This window comes from Octopus sinensis, linkage group LG18 (assembly GCF_006345805.1).
Source record: "Octopus sinensis linkage group LG18, ASM634580v1, whole genome shotgun sequence".
NCBI classification, from domain to species: Eukaryota; Metazoa; Mollusca; class Cephalopoda; order Octopoda; family Octopodidae; genus Octopus; species Octopus sinensis.
The window spans coordinates 12,362,956-12,383,436 of NC_043014.1; the positions used below are offsets into that span (position 1 = coordinate 12,362,956).

Consider the following 20,481-nt stretch of genomic DNA (forward strand, 5'->3'; position numbering starts at 1 on the left):
GAAAGCGAACGTTAAACGATTATGATGATGAGCTGGCAGAAACGTTAGCACACCGGGCGAAATGCTTAGCGGTATTTCGTCTGCCGTTACGTTCTGAGTTCAAATTTCGCCGAGGTCAACTTTGCCTTTCATCCTTTCGGGGTCGATAAATGAAGTACCAGTTACACACTGGGGTCGATGTAATCGACTTAATCTGTTTGTCTGTCCTTGTTTTTCCCCCTCTGTGTTTAGCCCCTTGTGGGTAGTAAAGAAACAGATTATGATGATGATGATGATGAAGGCTTTGGTCAGCCTGAGGCTTCAGAAGAAGACACTTGCCCAAAGTGCTACACGATGGGATTGAACCTGAAACCATGTAGCTGGGAAGCAAGCTTCTTACTACACAGCCATGCCTGCACCTAGATGTTGGATATCAATTAAAACAAAGAGTCAATACATACACACAAGAGCCTGTACACACCCACTCACACACACATTAAAAATATAGTCGAGAAAAGGTTAAAATAGATTTGGAAGTCTTACCTGGGCATATGAGACTCATTTTCTTTCATTGTTAACATATTCTTTAACATTTCATTTTCAAACCTCAGGAAATGTTCATTTTCATTCTGGAAAAAATCAAAAACAATGCATTTCACAATACTGAGACAGGAATAAACAATTTGACCGTTTTGTGACCAACCTGCCTGAAAACACTCCTGGTTCTATGATGAAAGTTTCTTCATTTGAAACGATCTTAATTAAAAGCTCCCATCAAAATTTCGTGCTAATTTATGCTGCAGGCATCAGATTGATAATCAGAAAATTATTTTACTAATTTACTCTTTTACTTGTTTTCAGTCATTTGACTGTGGCCATGCTGGAGCACCGCCTTTTTAGTCGAGCAAATTGACCCCAGGAGTTATTCTTTGTAAGCCTAGTACTTATTCTATCGGTTTCTTTTGCCGAACTGCTAAGTTACGGGGGACGTAAACACATCAGCATCGGTTGTCAAGCAATGTTGGGGAGGGACAAACACACACATATATACGACAGGTTTCTTTCCGTTTCCGTCTACCAAATCCACTCACAAGGTTTTGGTCGGCCCGAGGTGCCATGCAGTGGGACTGAACCATGTGGTTGGTAAACAAGTTACTTACCACACAGCCACTCCTACACCTAAATTCTTCATTATTTCCAAAATTAATTGAAACAAAGGCAGAATATTTTAACAGAAATATGGTAACAAAAGGGATTAAGTGACCTGAATTAAAACCTTCCATCAAAATTTCATGTTACTGTAAAAACCCATGTAATTTGCGCACTTGTGTAATTTACACAGGTGATTTTCAGGATAAAATTTCTTAAAAAAAGCTTCTACTCATGTAAAATTCGCACCCAAAAGTTTTCAGAATTGCTGATATGGCCAGAGGGAAAAGGTTTTCACTTTAGATGTATTTAGCATAATTTCACTTATTTATGATTAGATTTTGTTAAATTCTCATAAAACAAAATTTCTGTTTAACAGGTCTCACATTGAAAGCTATTGAACTACAAAGTGTTTGTGTTGTTTATAATAAACTTTATTTTACATTTCTTTCCCACAAGAGATTATGTCCGATCTTTAGCATACTGCTGTATGTCTTCTCAAATCACGATCACAGGAAAAGTTATTGATAAGAATTATCAACAAAAACAAAGCTGATAAATATGCACAGGTGTTGCAAATTAAGCTTAATTACCAATAAACATTAATGGTTTTAGTAAATTTATACAGAAAATGTAAGCATTATACCATCCAGCATAAATAAAGTCAACTTCATCATATTTAACCCTTTAGCATTTAAACCGGCCATATCCGGCCAAAAATATTCTACCTGTTTTATGTTCAAACTAGCCCTATCTGGTCTTTCACACCAACCCTACAATATCATCTTAAAAATTAACAGCTACCTTATCAAAATCTCATAGCTACAAGATAATGCTTGGTTAGTTCAAAACAATGTGGATAAAAAGCATTAGTTTTGGCAGAATAATGCAAACACTAAAGGGTTAAGCCCTTATTTTTTCTGTAAAACCTATTCTGACATTAAATGAGTCAACTTCCAGTATGAATGCTTGTCTTGTATGTCTTTCTTCAACAGATAAAATATTTCTAAAAAAATTCTGGAAATCATCTACTTATGTAATTTACACACTTTGAAAGTTTATTTTTATTTTTGGGGAAAAAAATGCGTAAATTACATGGGCTCTTACAGTAATTTATGTTCCAAACACCAGATTAATAACGAGAAAGTTATTTTACTTTCTTCATTATTTCCAAAATTAATTGAAACCGGTGGCACGTTAAAAGCACCAACCGATCGTGGCCGATGCCAGACCCCCCTGGCCCCTGTGCAGGTGGCACGTAAAAAGCACCCACTACACTCGCGGAGTGGTTGGTGTTAGGAAGGGCATCCAGCTGTAGAAACACTGCCAGATCAGACTGGAGCCTGGTGCAGCCCTGGCTTCCCAGACCCCGGTCGAACCGTCCAACCCGTGCTAGCGCAGAAAACGGACGTTAAACGATGATGATGAAAGGCAGTGTAATTCAAAAGAAATATGGCAGCAAAAAGTTAAACAAGAGCATCAAGGTAAGGAGAGAGAGAATAAAAAGCACCTGGTGCCACAAAAAGGCACCTAGTACACTCTGTAAGATGGTTGGCATTAAGAAGGACATCCAGCTGTAGAAACTGAGCCAAAAGAGATAATAGAACTTGGTGCAGCCCTCTGGCTTGCCAACTCCTATCAAACCATTCAACTCATGCCAGCATGGAAAATAGACATTAAATGATGATGAACTCTATTTGGGAAATAGTTGAAAGAAACTAAGATGAACAATTTTTTTTTTTAGAGAAACAAAACTAAACAATAAAAGAAATAAAGATGCCACAGTCAAGGGCCAACAAGGATTCATCCTGAATCATATTATTATTATTGTTTTTAAATTCCTTATGCATTAAAGAGGATATGTTTTCTTCCAAATAAATTTCATTTTTTTGTTTAAGCTCCGACAATACTTTGCTAAGCGCTAAACATTCTTGTGATTTCTCAAACAATTCCTCTTCCAGTTCTTTTACTGTCTTGTTCAGCTCTATATTTCTTCCTTCAAGCTCAGAGAATTCTCTGGAATGCACTAAACATTCTTGTGATTTAGCAGATAACTTTTCTTCAATTTCTTTTAATCTTTCATGAAAAAAACAAATAGAGTCTCTGTGTGTCACTCAACCTGCAAGAAACAGCAGCCAGATCTCCCTGATCATCTTAATGAAAGGAAATGACATATTAACATAGCTTTATATATCCCCCTATAAAAGATGGGACGACCACAATAGGAACGCCTGTTCATCATATAACTGCTTGATCTGGATTGACTTGGGGTTAAAAATAATAACAATTTGAAGAAAGAATAAAAGCCAAGAAAAAAAACGTTCACTATTATCTTTCATCATTTACTACAGTACTTGGACTGAGGTCATATTGGGACACTGCCTTGAGGGGTTTCAGTAGGACAAATTGACCCCAGGACTTCTGTTTTTATTTTTAAGTTTGCTACATGCTCTGTTGGCCCGTTTTGCCAAACTGTGAAGTTAGAAAGGTGCCAACTTTTTTGGACTGCAGCCCCCTTGACACCCAGGCCACATTCCTAGTGACCCCACCCCAGCTAACTATCACAAACATAGACCTCTTTCTGAAGCAAATTCAAAGCAACTGTATTTCACAAATAAACTTAACCTAACGAACCCGTAATTTTGTTGTTTGCACATGAATCACTACCCCATTATCGCCCTGCTTTCCTTCAATGCCCCCTTGGAATTTTCCACTGTCCCCAGGGGAGTAATAGCACCCACTTTGGGAACCACTGATGTAAACCAACCAATGCCAATTGTCAAGGGTGACAAAAAGTCAAAAAAACATTGTGTTTGTGTGTGTGTGTGTGTGTGTGTATTTAACCCTTTAGTGTTCAGATTACTGTTAAATGTAATATTTTTTCACTCAAATTGTTTTTAATTAATCCTGCATTATTTTATAGCTTTTGAGGTTTCAATGATATGAATATTTATTTTTAGAATGTCAATGTAGGTTAGGTGTGAGAAGCTACATATCACCAGTTTGAATATAAAGCATAGAATATTTGGGCCGGATATGGCCGGTTTAAACACTAAAGGGTTAAGTGTGTCTGCTATTTTCAAGATTCTCGTTTGATGGTCTTACTTGTGCCAAGTACTGACATGTCAAAGAATACAAACAAAAATACAAGATAAAAACAAGAAAAACAAAAACAAAAAATGGCTAAAAGAAGAGAAGGAATGCAAAAAACATAACAACAAAGTAGAAAACTAAAAGATCAAACCTACTTTACATTCTGTTTGGACAGAACAGCTGACATAGTTAACTAGAGGTTTGCCATTGGAAATACGCTTCAAGTTATTACTGGTATCAGTAGTTTTGCTCTCATCATCAGACAGTGAGGTTTCGGCAATGCTGTCAAGAAATCTCGCAGGAGTTCTACAAGCATCTGTGAAGGAAAAGGAACAGAGATTAGATTTAAGAGCTTTGTCTAGACTGGTGCTCTGCAACTGGTATGCCGCGAGACAGTACTAGTTGTGCCACAGTGTAACCCGATTATAATTTCTACCCTTATACTTTTAGTTATATTTTTAGTTCAGGTGGAGGCGCAATGGCCCAGTGGTTAGGGCAGCGGACTCGCGGTCATAGGATCGCGGTTTCGATTCCCAGACCGGGCGTTGTGAGTGTTTATTGAGCGAAAACACCTAAAGCTCCATGAGGCTCCGGCAGGGGATGGTGGTGATCCCTGCTGTACTCTTTCACCACAACTTTCTCTCACTCTTACTTTCTGTTTCTGTTGTACCTGTATTTCAAAGGACCGGCCTTGTCACTCTCTGTGTCACGCTGAATATGCCCGAGAACTACGTTAAGGGTACACGTGTCTGTGGAGTGCTCAGCCACTTACACGTTAATTTCACGAGCAGACTGTTCCGTTGATTCGGATCAACCGGAACCCTCGTCGTCGTAACCGACGGAGTGCTTCCCAGTTCAGATGTGCCGCTCAAGTTTGAAAAGAATAAAAGTATACCACAGGTGAAAAAAAGGTTGTGGAACACAGGTCTAGACATCAAAAGGTTATGTTTTACTTCCAGTGGAGTTGCCTGAATGAAACATAGCCAAGTTCCAGAGTAGGAGGGACAGCAACTATGGCTCTTTGCAGTGCTTTTGATACAATTGCAATGGGATGGGTAGGAAACGACATTGATTCGTAGTCTGCTGCAATAAGATTCAGTTTCATTAAGATATCCTATCTGTCGGGTCTGAATACATGACACAGGGTAGATTCCATAAAAAAGCATCCAAAGACTTGGAGATGGTTGTGTTAATCCTTTAGCATCCAGATTACTCTGTCAAATGTAATACTTACTTCAGTCACAATGTTTTGAATTAATTATGCATCATCTAATATACTCTCTCTTTTACTCTTTTACTTGTGTCAGTCATTTGACTGCGGCCATGCTGGAGCACCGCCTTTTAGTCGAGCAAATCGATCCCAGGACTTATTCTTTGTAAGCCTAGTACTTATTCTATCGGTCTCTTTTGCCAAACCGCTAAGTAACAGGGACGTAAACACACCAGCATCGGTTGTCAAGCGATGTTGGGGGTACAAACACAGACACACAAATATATACACACATACATATATACGACAGGCTTCTTCCAGTTTCCGTCTACCAAATCCACTCACAAGGCTTTGGTCGGCCCGTGCCTATAGCAGAAGACACTTGCCCAAGATGCCACGCAGTGGAATTGAACCCGGAACCATGTGGTTAGTTAGCAAGCTACTTACCACACAGCCACTCCTGCGCCTATTACTGCTTTTACTTATATAACAATTAATTACTATAAGATTGTATCAATTTTTCTTTGTGTTTTCCAAGTTTTAGATGTAACATCCGCTTCAGCTTTACACAACCATTACATTTTAAAATGTAGGGAAAAAATTTAAAACCTGTTATTGGTGCTTCAATTTTCCTCTTCAAAAGTCCTGGACACCATGTCTTCCTCCGAATGATTCTTTGCTGAAAGGACAAAAAAAGAATTCTTTTACTAACAAAATAAAATACTAAAACAGCATTTATTTCAATGGATTTCTAATACTAAAGAAGGAAACCAATGATGGCCTGCATTGGTAGCAGTTACTTAATAAGGCTCACAAAATTGAATAATTTTATGTGAGGGTACAATTACAGCAGTGGTTCTCAATCAGGATCCATATGGCTCCTGAAGGTCCATGCAACAAAGTAGTAAATTGGGGACCCACAATAGTATTTTAAGGGCCTCTGAAAAATGTTGCTTTAGCTATATGTATTGATATACATTGCAAGAAACAGCTAGGTTTCTTTCTCCAGCATTTTACATAGTTTGACCTACACAAGTTAATGTGTGAAAAACAAAATAGGAATTTTGAAAGAAGTTTCCATAAAACTAGTTTTTAAATATTGAATGGCTATGGGGGTCCACCAGACTAAAATAGTAATCAAAAGGGGTCCATAGATAAAAATGATTGAGAAACCTGTGTCGGTGGCACATAAAAAACACCATCCGAGCGTGGCCGTTCGCCAGCCTCGTCTGGCACCTGTGTCGGTGGCACATAAAAAACACCATCCGAGCGTGGCCGTTCGCCAGCCTCGTCTGGCACCTGTGTCGGTGGCACATAAAAAACATCATCCGAGCATGGCCGTTTGCCAGCCTCGTCTGGCACCTGTGTCGGTGGCACATAAAAAACATCATCCGAGCATGGCCGTTTGCCAGCCTCGTCTGGCACCTGTGTCGGTGGCACATAAAAAACACCATCCGAGCATGGCCGTTTGCCAGCCTCGTCTGGCACCTGTGTCGGTGGCACATAAAATCACCCACTACACTCTCGAAGTGGTTGGCGTTAGGAAGGGCATCCAGCTGTAGAAACACTGCGAGATCTGACTGGCCTGGTGCAGCCTTCGGGCTTCCCAGACCCCAGTTGAACCGTCCAACCCATTCTAGCATGGAAAGCGGACGTTAAACGATGATGATGATGAAACCCTAATGTACAGCTATGTCGTTAAAATGTTTGCTTCATAGCCAAGGTCTGAATTCGTAGGACTGTGATATGTTAGCCAATTATTTTCAATGAAAGCTTTGAGAGTAAAATTTGATAGATGGAAACAGCGGAAATCCATATTATATAGCTGATCTCTAATTGTGAAGGGAACCTGTAGAAGAGGTAGATCCAGGAAGATGTGGGATGAGGTGGTGAAATATGATCTTTGGTTGTTGAGTCTCATGGAGGCAATGACAAGTGACCGAGACTTTTGGCAATTTGTTGAGCTTCAGAAAACACATCAAGGTAAGTGGAATTATGGTTGTGGCCAGTGCTGATGACACATAAAAGACACCCAGTACATACTCTAGAGTGGTTGGTGTTGAGAAGGGCATCCAGCTGTAGAAACCAAGCCAAAAAATGAAGGCTGGAGCCTGGTGCAGCTCTCCTCAGAAAAGATTTTGGAGGGTAAGTTCAAATCATTTGAGCACTACTAAGTATTTTCTATATTGAGTATCTCTGGATGTCATCTGTTAACTCTCTCTCTCTATATATATATATATATATATGTGTGTGAGTGTGCGTATATATATATATATATATAATAACAAAGGGTAAAATTAATTAATTAAGAAGTAATCAATAATTTTCCCCAAGTAGAATTCGGCATGAAAAAAGGACCATTTCATGGTAAACTTAAGTAATACTTAATAAATAGGGTTCAGCAAAGATTTGCTTTACCACATACCGAAGTTTAGAAATAGCAGCCAAAAACGTTAGCTATTTCTTCTACTTTAAAAAGGGACTCCCAGAAAAACCAAAAGTATGTGGTAAAGCAAATCTTTGCTGAACACCTATTTATTAAGTGTGTATATATATATATATTATATATATATATATATATATATATATATATATATATAGATAGATAGATATTGTTACCATCAGTTAACATCAGTTTTCCATGATGGCAGGATTTGGACATGTGTGGGGGTCTTTATGTATGTGTTTGTCCCCCTCCCCACTACTTGACAACCGGTGTTGGTGTGTTTACATCCCCATAACTTAGCGATTTGGCAAAAGAGACCAACAGAATAAGTACCAGGCTATATAAGAGATAATAAATACAGGGGTTGATTCGTTTGACTAAAATTCCTCAAGGCAATGCTCCAGCATGGCTGCAGTCTAATGACTGAAACAAGTAAAAGATAAAAAATTATGATATACCTTGGTATTTTCAGAAGTCGAGACACATATCATTTTCTTCAGTGTGTCAATTGTATTTTGGTATTTCTTCTCCAATTGTTCTTTCTCTGAATCATTGCTTATGAATCTATAATAAGGATTTAAGTTCTTCTGTGGAGTCTGTTTCTTATACTATGGGAAAATAAAAGAGAAATGTTATACACCAACAAACAAAAATGTTTCATAAATATTTTTTAAATATTAACAAGGCGCAGGTGTGGCTGTGTGGTAAGTAGCTTGCTAACCGACCACATGGTTCCGGGTTCAGTCCCACTGCGTGGCATCTTGGGCAAGTGTCTTCTGCTATAGCCTCGGGCCAACCAATGCCTTGTGAGTGGATTTGGTAGACGGAAACTGAGAGAAGCCTGTCATATATATGTATATATATATATATATATATATGTATGTGTGTTTGTGTGTCTGTGTTTGTCCCCCTAGCATTGCTTGACAACTGATGCTGGTGTGTTTACGTCCCCGTCACTTAGCGGTTTGGCAAAAGAGACCGATAGAATAAGTACTGGGCTTACAAAGAATAAGTCCCGGGGTCGATTTGCTCGACTGAAGGTGGTGCTCCAGCATGGCCGCAGTCAAATGACTGAGATAAGTACAAGATAGTAAAGCAAATGATAACACTGTGTGACATGTCTTTTGTCCTTGGGCAGCAACTCTTATTTCCTATTTGCTTACCCCTAGAAAGTATGAAAAATGGCAAATAGTTCCTTCAAACTTTGCTTTTCTTACATTTATTCAAACCGCAAAGAATCCCTCTCAAAACAAGGCTGTGATGCACCCCAACTACTCCTGCTCATGATCAGAGAAGCACATATTGTCAGCCACTAAAGGACGTACTCAAAGGGTTAAGGGTCAAGCAACTTACAAAACCAATTTGTGGTACTGAGAAGAATATTTGACAGGCAGAAAATAGGTATAAATCACAAAAATCTGTACCAAATGTAAGCTATCAACATACAAGTGATAATAATGGAGACCCAGGCAAGCTCACAAAAAAATAAGCTTCATACAATGTGGTTGATGTACTGTAGCAATACATACTAAAAGTACATACACATACAACAGTTAATATCCATTATGCTGGCATGGGTCAGCTGGTTCTACAGAAGCAGGTCGGCTACAGGTAAGCTCCAATGTCTGCTTCAGTATGGATCAGATGGTTCTACAGAAGCAAGCTGGCAGGTTACAGGAGGGTGCTAAGCTCCAATGTCTGCTTCAGCATGGTTCCTATGTCCTTCCTAATGCCAACGACTTTACAATGGGTGCTTTTTTTGTGCATTCATCCCCCCCCCCAACATCTCTAATCACCCTCTCTCTCTCTATCCGCTCAGTTGAAGTCGACTCTCGGTCACTCGTTGGATCAGTGTCCTCCAGTCAGTTCTATCCTGGGCCACTTCCTTCAGATTGGCTATGTTCATTCCGGTATCACTCTTGATGGTGTCAAGCCAGTGGGTTCTTGGTCAGCCTCTTCCTCTCTTGCCACTGACCATTCCTAGCATGATGTCCTTCTCCAGGGATTCTCTCCGCATTAATTTTAAATTTATATTAGTAACATTCTTCGTTATCAACATAAATGGATAACCTCTTAAAAAAGACATAAGCTCACAAGTGAAGAACCCACCAACTGAGATGAGGTGTGGTATTGAGCAGGGTGGTTTCATGCCAGGTGATGAGAGGTTAACCCTTTTGTTCCCAACCTGGCTGAAACTGGCTCTGGCTCTGAGTACAAATGTCTTATTTTCATAAGTTTTGAATTAAAATCTTCCACCAAACCTTAGTCACAATTTATGTTTCTAACACTAGCCGAATGAAAACTAAGTTATTTTACAAAATTCTTTGTCATATTTAAAGTAATTGAAAGAAACACACAGCATCTCAAAATAAATACAGTAACGAAAGGTTTAGGGTATGATAGGGGAAGAAGAACAGGAGTCTCGCTGTAGGGGAGATACATAGTTACACTTTCAATGAAACAAAAAAATGGTAGTAAATTGTAAAAATTAACAAAAAATATTTATAGCTGAAAGAAAAATAAAATCAGATAACTATCAGTTACCGATTCCAGTTGCTTCTTCAATTGGTGAATTTCCTGTTGATAGCGTTTCAAAATAGCCTTGTTCGACACATCTGTGATTTCATTAATCATTGGTTGATTATTTATGGTTTTGGCTCGACTGGCAAACTGCAAAGAGAGACAACAAGAAAGTGAAAACCCATTACTCAATCATCATCAACATTTAAGGTCTAGTTATCATGCTGGCGTGTGTTGGACAGCTTGACAGGAACTGCACTGGGTTCCATAGCCTGTTTTGGCTTGATTTCCACAGTTGGATGCCCTCCCTAATGCCAACCATTCCACAGATGGATTGGATGCTTTTTACATGGCAACATCATCAGTGCTTTTTATGTGGCACCAGTACCAGTGCTTTTTAAGGGGCAACAGTACCAGTGCTTTTCTGTTTGACACCAGCACCAGTGCCTTTTATGTGGCACCAGCCCTAGTGCTTTCCATGTGCTACAGCACCAGTACTTTTTATGTGGCACTAGCACCCACACCAATGGTTTTTACAAGACACCTCGGTTTTAAGGTCTCAGTTCCAGCATTTGTGCTGGAAGCTTTCAGAGTGTTTGGGTGTCAATCTAAGGACAGTGCAATCTGGGGACATGTACTGAGAGTGATAAAAATGAGACAATTATGTGACCACATAACCTCTAACATCTGCAGACGGCAACCCCCTTGATTATTATGTGTGGGGTGCAGTTGAGCAAAGAGCCCAACAAAACTCCTTGTTACACCAAAGATGAACTGAAGGGAAAGAATTATGGCAACATTCACCACCTTAAACAAGGAGACCATCCACAATAAATTTACTCTTAACTATTTCAGGATATTGAGACATCCGTATTATTTTCATTTTTGCGTAATTCAGAAAACAATTTATTCACCACAGTCAGTATATGTGTATTAATCATCATCATTTAACATCCACCTTCTATACTGGCATGGGTTGGACAGTTTGACAGGAGCCAGCCTGGTAGAAGACTACCTCAGGTTACTGTGTCTATTTGGGCAGGGTACTTACGACTGGATATCCTTCCTAACACCAACCACTCTGCAGAGTGTACTGAGTGCCTTTTTGCATGGCACCAGCACATGTAAGGTCAGTTTCGGCATGGTTTTTAAAACTGGATGCCCTTCAAAATGCCAACCACTTTACAGTGTGGACTAGATGCTTTTTACATGGCACCAGCACTAGCAGGGTCACCAAGTAATTTGCAAGACAAGGAATTTTGAGAGGAGAGAAGGTACTGGAGGAGGAGATCTTGTGTTAGATAATGAAAGGTTACAGTGTGACAGAGAGACAGAAACAGGTGTCTTGTTATAAATGACTAGCAATATCGCCAGGCGTTGCTCGGGTTTGTAAGGGAAATAACTATATAAGCATTTTTAGAGATGTAAAATATAATAGCCATCTCAATATGGCTAACCACAAAGGGGGGGTGTTACTGTAGCTTTTTAATAATACATTTTTAGAGAGTTACTTCCCTTATATATGCCAAAAATGTATTAAAAATGGGGAAAATTGATGGTAAATTTTTTTTTAAATCGTAGAATCATCATAGATGCGTGCTCGATATGAATCACGACTATAAGATACCCGGTTTTGGTTAAACTGCACCGCAAAATGTGAGAGTAGTTAGGAATCTAAATCGTAGGAGACAGACAGCACACAACCTCTCTTTTATATATAAAGATATATATATCATCATCAACTTCCATTTTCCATGTTGGCATGGGTTGGATGGTTTGAGAGGAACTGGCCAGCCAGAGAGCTGCCCAGACTCCAATTCTCTGTTTTAACATGGTTTCTACAGCTGGGTGCTCTTCCTAATGGCAACCACTTTACAGAGTGTGTATCATGTTTTTTTACATGCCACTGGCACGTGTGTATTTATGTAGCACCGACATGAGTGTATAAAATACTGAATGTAAATAAATACAGAACTGAAGAATGAATAGAAAAGTGATACAGATTAATGTATACAAAGAAGGGAAAAAAACTCAACAACATATTGTAGATTCAGTCAAGAAATTAACATTGCTACTTACTCGCAGAGTGGAATGTGTCTCATCAATTGCAGTTGGGTTAATAGTGCAAATAATAGCAGTCTTTGAATTACCTCCAAGACCATTCTGAAGTAATCTTGTCAACTTAGAATCTCTGTAGTTAATATGCTGGTGACTGGAAAATAAAACAAGAAAAAATTCACAATTTTAAATGCAATGGAACATATAAAATATTGTACACACACTCAAGCATAGGCATGGCTGTGTGGTTAAGAAGTTTCATTCCCAACCACATGGCTTTGGGTTCAGTCCCATTGCATGACACCCTGAGCAAGTACTTTCAACTATAGCTCAGGGCTAACCAAACTCTTGTGAGTGGATTTAGCATGCAGAAAACAAAAGAAGCTCATTGTGTGAGTGTGTGTGTGTGTGTGTGTGTATATATATATATATATAAAGAGAGAGAGAGAGATAGATAGATAGATAGATAAATTGACAGATAGATATAATTAAATTCAATATATATATGTTTAAATTTGTTTGGGCAAAAGCCTTGTAATGAGCTCTTAAAAGCTGCGCTCCTCTATGCCAGCTACCACTTTTAGTTCCATCTTCTAAGGTAATCTGATGGTATGGTTATACAGCATGGAATCCCTTTCAGTGTAGGATAATAATAATAAAAATAACAACAACTAGTAGAACACATGGGGTGTAGAGCCATACGTTGTGATTCATTAATAAAGCTTATGAACTTCCGGCAGACACGTTAGCGCACCGGGCGAAATGCTTAGCGGTATTTTGTCTGTCGTTATGTTCTGAGTTCAAATTCCGCCGAGGTCAACTTTGCCTTTCATCCTTTCGGGGTCGATAAATAAAGTACCAGTTTCGCACTGGGGTCGATATAATCAACTCAATCCCTTCGTCAGTCCTTGTTTGTCTCCTCTGGGCAGTAAAGAAATATATATATATGTATATATATATCATCATCATCATCATCGTTTAGCGTCCATTTTCCATGCTAGCATGGGTTGGACGGTTCTACTGGGGTCTGTGAAGCCAGAAGGCTTCATCAGGCATATATCAAGTCCTTAAGAATAAAATGTCCAATTTTCTTATGCACAATGTTTGACAGTCGTTAGCTCTAATGTTTTATCCTGACAATTCTTTGTTTTACAATGCCAGACCAAATTAGAAAGAAAATAGTTCTAACTCAATTTATTAGGAAATCAATCAATCTAAATGGGATGCAATTCAATTTTGTGCCAGAAAGATGTACTACTGATACTTTTCTGCAAGAAAGGCAACTGTAGGATAAGTACTAAGTCAGGAGTGAGCTCCCGCACTTGGAATCTGTTGACCTATAAAAGGACCTGTAACAGGACCAGAGCTCAAGAACACTGGAGGGGTGTCCGATCTGATCCTGTCACATACAATTTAAGTTGAATAAACGGAGACAAAGTCAGGCGGTCTTCGATAACAGTAAGTGGTGGTTTATTCTGCGGTTACTGGTAAGAACTAGTGCACATGTATCTCTAGTAGGGAAACCAGCAGCCAAATCCGCAGGACTGGTTGCGATGCTTTCTCGTGCGAGTCAAGACGATTCGTCGGTTCACTCCCGCTTCGTTAGGGTGAGGTTCTCTGAGTGTAGGGTTGTTCCCTGAGAGAAAGTGAAGCCACGTCCGACCGCTAGCGCTGCTCATGCCAGAAAGACCGATTTAGCGGTCAGGTTTTTAGGTTCCAGTTCCTGCACATGAGGAAAACTTCCGGTGGCCAGCCAGAAGTAATCCAATTCTGCGCATGTGCACTGAAACTTACACAGTAGCGTCACTACAGACTTTTCATTTCATTCCACTCTGTGATTTGGTTCCACTGATGAAGCTTGGGGTAGGTCCTCCCGAGGTAAATAATGCAGCATTTTGTAATTCTAACACAACAACCAAGTCAAGTTGGAGATGAAGATAGCTTTTTGAGATTAATACTGTTTCTGTCACTATAAATTTTATATATATATACTAGATATTTTGACCCGTGCTTCGCTTGGATTTTCATGGTTTGTGTCAACACGCTAATTGAATTTAAACTCAAATCAGCTGATTTGAGTCTGCAAGCTTAAGCGAAGAAAAAAAATCAATAACCCAAGCAAGCTTGGCCGCGGCCAAGTTGACAAAATAATTACACTTTTACATGTGCAATTAAGATCACAAAAATAATTCAAAATTACTTAAAATTTTGTGAAATTTGATACTTTTTTCTAGTATATTTTGACGGTTCATGATGCAAATGAATGCTAACATTTTGGCCTTTAACACAATGCCATTTTTACCCATGTCAACCAAATAATGCAAACAGAAAAAATTAAATCTAAAAATAGGGCAAAAATGTACTCTTTTTAAAAGTTGAAAAATTTTACCCCCTTTTCCAAAATCTCCCAAATTTTTACACCCACAATTAAAGATAACCGCCTCTAGCCCCTGCAGCAACACAAAAAGCCACCATTATTCAAACAGCGCAACCTGTCTATCCCATAAAACTCAATTTTTCACATATTCCTCACCATGGCAACCAAATGGTAGTCCTGAGTGACTTGCAACCCTCCTCACACCATTGCCCACCCCATTTTACCCCCAGTGTAAATTTTGGCGCCAATCCAACCGCATCTACTGCCCCTTAAACCATTCCCATCACAAAATGAGACAAATAACCAAGGAATCAAACAACTTTTTCACATTTCAGCTTTATGGATACTGATATATGCATACCCACATACACATACAAACATGTGTGTGTCTGTTTTGTTCTTTAATAGCAGTATCGCCCGGCGTTGCTCGGGTTTGTAAGGGAAATAACTATATAAGCATTTTTAGAGAGTTACTTCCCTTATATAAAGAGCAAAAAATGCATTAAAAAAACGAAAAAGTGGTAAATTTTTTTTAAATCGTAGACGCGCGCTAATACCCAGAAGGGCTCGATATGAATCACGACTATAAGATACCCGCTTTTGGTTAAACTGCACCGCAAAATGTGGGAGTAGTTAGGAATCTAAATCGGAGGAGACAGACTCTCACACAACTTCAGTTTTATATATAAAGATATGCCATAACCAAATGGTCTGACAAAGAGATATTATTAAAATATCAAGCTTAAAAAAGCACTTATATGAATATGATTGACTAAAATGTGGTGGCTCAGTATGGCTGCAATCCAATGACTGCAACTAGTAAAAGGAACAAAGAATAAAACAGTAGTTAAAAAAAGAAAGCTATTTCTCGTACAAACCTGATACCATCACTAAGTTTGCTGATTACTTGTCCTAAAACTGAGAGACTTTTATTGATAGCACAACCTTCCCGGAACCGGTCACCAGTATTTTCAGAACATTTTTCAGATCCAGCTAAATCTATGAAATACTGCAAAATTGAAAAGTAGTGGAGGGAAGAAAAAAAAACTCAATATTATCCTGTGTTACAAAATGCATTTTAAATGTTCATCATCTATCGTTACAAGTGAAACGGACAAGTGTTAATCTACATCAAACGAGGTCCCTAATGAGCACATGTTTTACAGTACAAGTCTGCAGAACTAAACATCTAACACTTCATCATCATCATCATCTTCGTTTAGCATCCGCTTTCCATGCTAGCATGGGTTGGACGGTTCAACTGGGGTCTGGGAAGCCAGAAGGCTGCACCAGGCCCAGTCTGATCTGGCAATGTTTCTATGGCTGGATGCCCTTCCTAACGCCAACCATTCCGTGAGTGTAGTGGGTGCTTTTTACGTGCCAGACAAGGCTGGCAACGGCCACGATCGGATGGTGCTTTTTAGTGCCACCGGCACGAGGCCAGTCGGGGCGGCGCTGGCAACGGCCACGTTCGGATGGTTCTCTTACGTACCACAGCTGCAATTTCTATTGATGTTGATCAATTTCAATTTTCACTTGCCTCAACAGGTCTTCACAAGTAAAATTGTGTCCCAAGAAGGAAAGGTATGCATAAGTGGACTGGCTACACTGTGTAACAAAATTTTAATGTCTTTTTTTTTTTTTTTGTCTTTGGTAAGTAAGTGTTTTTTCCTATTTGCTCCTATTTAGAAATCAAAGGAAATTCTTGCTATTCCCTTCAAACTTTGGCTTTTGTGATCTGGACATCAATGTTTTGAAACTAACCTATTTTCCTTTACATCTCAGACAGAGCCAGTGCTGAGATGCTGAAGAAGAAGTGGATCTTTTCGCCTTGACTGGCAGTTTTTAAAAATAATTTGTAGTGGTGTTATATGAAATTGTCACCCATAATTATGACCCTAGTATCGATCTATTGCATTTCAATCTGGGTTAGGGTTAGGGGTGAGGGGAAGGGTATCTTTTTCTTCAGAAATGTAAATAAACCCAATCTGTTTCTTAAATGAGGGACATTGTCATATGGCAGAAAATATTTTCACCTCAATAGACGTCATTGATTGGTTGAAATTGCAGAAAATATCTTACAAACTACAGAATTTTCTCAAGAAAGCCAAGAGAAAAAGATGTTTTAAAAACACATTCTACCAGTATACAAAGTTTAAAAGTGTTTAGTTACATGGAAATTATTTTAAAAAACTGCCGGTCAAAGCGAAAAGATCCGAAGAAATATCATTATAGCAAATATTCTGCTCAATATCACAGATTTACTTGACCTTAACTACCCTTAGTAGTTGACGATATGCGCATCTCTGATTATGAGCAGAAGTAGTGGAGGAACATCACAGCCATGTGTTAAGAGGGATTCTTTGGGGTTTGAATAAATGTAACAAAAGCAAAGTTTCAAAGAAATATTAGCCATTTTTCATACTCTCAAGGGGTAACTAAACAGGGTTGTTACCCAAGGACAAAAATTGTCTTAGTGTAATTTACAATTCTATCTGCATACACTTAAAAGATATTAGATACAAAATTTCACTGGAAAGTTATGTGCCTTCCACAAATCCCAGGATGTTATATAACTATAAATTCCTTAACTATAAACGTGACTAGAATTAAGGGATTCTTTTGAAAACGAACCAAATGCACTAATAATTCGTCATGTTTTCTATATATCTTACGTGGCCGTTGCCAAGCGCCGCCTCAACTGGCTTCTGTGTCGGTGGCACATAAAAAAAGCACCATCCAAACGTGGCCGATGCCAGCGCTGCCTCGGCTGGCTTCTGTGCCGGTGGCACATAAATGGCACCATCCAAACGTGGCCGATGCCAGCGCCGCCTCGACTGGCTTCTGTGCCGGTGGCACATAAAAAGCACCATCTGAACGTGGCCGATGCCAGCTCCGCCTTGGCTGGCTTCCGTGCAGGTGGCACGTAAAAAGCACCCACTACACTCGCGGAGTGGTTGGTGTTAGGAAGGGCATCCAGCTGTAGAAACACTGCCAGATCAGACTATGGCCTGGTGCAGCCCCTGGCTTCCCAGACCCCAGTCGAACCGTCCAACTCGTGCTAGCGCGGAAAACAGACGTTAAAAGATTATGATGATGATGATGATATAGACACGCAATGACACAGACATATACAACATATACATATGCGTGTGTGTATATGAGAGTGAGTAAGTTTACAATAGTCCTCACCTCTCCTGAAATTGAAACCAGTCCATCACAGGGTTAACTTCTCAGCTTTTCCTGGAACTCACAGCTGAGTGGATTGGAGCAAGGTGAAATGAAGTGTTTTTGCCCAAGAACACAACAATTCCGCCTGGTCAAGGAATCAAAACCACAATCTTTATATTCGTGAGTGTTATATCCTAACCACTAGTAAAAGAGCAGAATTAAAATCTACAGTCTATCATAAAATGTTCTTACTGTACCAGGAGGCTACATAGTTATATTCTTTTATCTCCCTCTTTACTGACCCAAAGTTATTAGCTAATCCCTTAATATTTTTGTTCATCCTCATTGATAATTAGTCACAGGTGTGGATGTGTGGTTAAGAATCTTGCTTCCCAGCCATGTGGTCTTAGGTTCAATCCCACTGTTTAGCACCTTGGGCAGAAGTTTATTGTTATAGCCTTGGGCTGCACAAAGTCTTGAGAAGATTTGGTAGACGGAAACTGAAAGAAGCCATCTGTATGTGTGTGTGTATGCCTAAACTTGTCATGACAACATCTGATGGTTGTAAATAAGAATCACCATCATACAAACAATGTCATTTCATTTCTTGTGTCTGGCCATGGGGAAAAAAAATTCTCTTGCTTGGAAACATGAGCATTGGTGACAGCAAGAGCATCCAGTCATAAAAAAATCTGCCTCAACAAATTCTGACTGATCCATGCCAGCAAGGAAAAGTGGATGTTAAATAATGATGGTAGTGATGATATTTAACACTGAGGTGATTATTTTTGATGTTGAAAATATTGGTAATAATCGGATCCAACTCTTTTATGACTTAAATACGTGATCACAAACCATAATAAAATGAACTGCTCAACATGAAGGATTAGCTATGTTCATCTCCTAGATATGGCTAGGTTATTCAATCTTTTCTTTCTCAAAACTATATCTTCTAGGTTACTTTTCCTTAATATTTTCATGTCATCACTAACCTCTATTTCCCAAGTACTGTATTTTCTGGTCATACAAATTGAATTATCAGACCAAGATTTACAGTCAAATACAAAGTGGGTTAACTATATATACCAAGACTATGGAAGACCAAAAATTCCATGTGAAATGCAGCAAGATTTGGAAGGACAGTGACATCATCATCATCATCATCATTTAGCGTCCGCTTTCCATGCTAGCATGTGTTGGACGGTTCAACTGGGGTCTGGGAAGCCAGAAGGCTGCACCAAGCCCAGTCTGATCTGGCAATGTTTCTACAGCTGGATGCCCTTCCTAACGCCAACCACTCCGTGAGTGTAGTGGGTGCTTTTTACGTGCCAGACGAGTCTGGCAAACGGCCACTATCGGATGGTGCTTTTTACGTGCTACTGGCACGGGGGCCAGGCGAGGCTGGCAACGGCCATGAACGGATGGTGCTTTTTACGTGCCACCGGCACGAGGCCAGTCGGGGCGGCGCTGGCAACGGCCACGTTCAAATACTGTCACTGTCTTTTCACATCCTGCTATGTAATATGTTGACTTGCATGCTGGAAAATATGGGAGATACAGTTGGGACAACCTCCTTTTATGTAACTAGACAAAATCTCTTACTGCCTATGGATGAGGGGAAGAAAATTATTAGATGTAAAACTAAAATATACTTACCAATAAAGAAAGTCGCACAGATTCATCTCTTAAATCATCATCATCATTATCCTGTCGTTCTTGGCTCTCAATAATCTACAAATATCAATCAGATTTCATGTATAGGCACAAAGCAAGTTCCTGTAGAAGATGGTATAATTGACTCATAGTCAAGTAAATAATTACTGTATATTACTGGTGACAATCATCATCATCATCATCATCATCGTTTAATGTCCGCTTTCCATGCTGGCATGGGTTGGACGATTTGACTGAGGACTGGGGAACCAGATGGCTGCACCAGGCTCTAATCTGATCTGGCAGAGTTTCTACAGCTGGATGCCCTTCCTAACGCCAACCACGCCGAGAGTGTAGTGGGTGCTTTTATGTGCCACCAGCACAAGTGTCAGACAGGTGGTACCGGCAACAGCCATGCTCAAATGGTGTTTTTTATGTGCCACCTGCACAGGAGCCAGTCCAGCGGCACTGGCAACAACCTCGCTCGAAAGTTTTTTTTCACATGCGACCAGCACAAGTGCCAGTAAGGTGACACTGGTAACAATCACACTCGAATGGTGCTTTTTTAAATGCCACTGGCACGGAAGCCAGTTAGCTGCTCTGGCAACGAACACGCTCAGATGGTGCTCTTAGCACAATATATGTTATAAAGAGGTAAGGCAGTGAGCTGGCAGAATCATTAGCACACCAGACATTTCGTTTGTCCTTATGTTTCTAGTTCAAATTCTGCCAAGGTCTGTTTTGCTTTTCATTTTTTTGTGGGTCAACAAAATAAGTACCAGTTGAACATTTGGATTAATATAATCTCTTTCTTTACTACCCACA

The 20,481-nt window shown here is 39.5% G+C and overlaps 1 protein-coding gene across 1 annotated transcript in view; it reads right to left on the reverse strand.

The window, feature by feature from the left end:
* LOC115221616 (kinesin-like protein KIN-7I) overlaps positions 1 to 20,481 on the reverse strand; it is an 87,893-nt gene that overhangs the window by 51,473 nt on the left and 15,939 nt on the right. Inside the window, 8 exon segments of the mRNA XM_036510717.1 lie at positions 523 to 608; positions 4,377 to 4,537; positions 6,041 to 6,110; positions 8,336 to 8,485; positions 10,422 to 10,547; positions 12,477 to 12,609; positions 15,711 to 15,841; positions 19,660 to 19,734. Of these exon segments, the coding sequence (XP_036366610.1) occupies positions 523 to 608; positions 4,377 to 4,537; positions 6,041 to 6,110; positions 8,336 to 8,485; positions 10,422 to 10,547; positions 12,477 to 12,609; positions 15,711 to 15,841; positions 19,660 to 19,734 (932 nt within the window).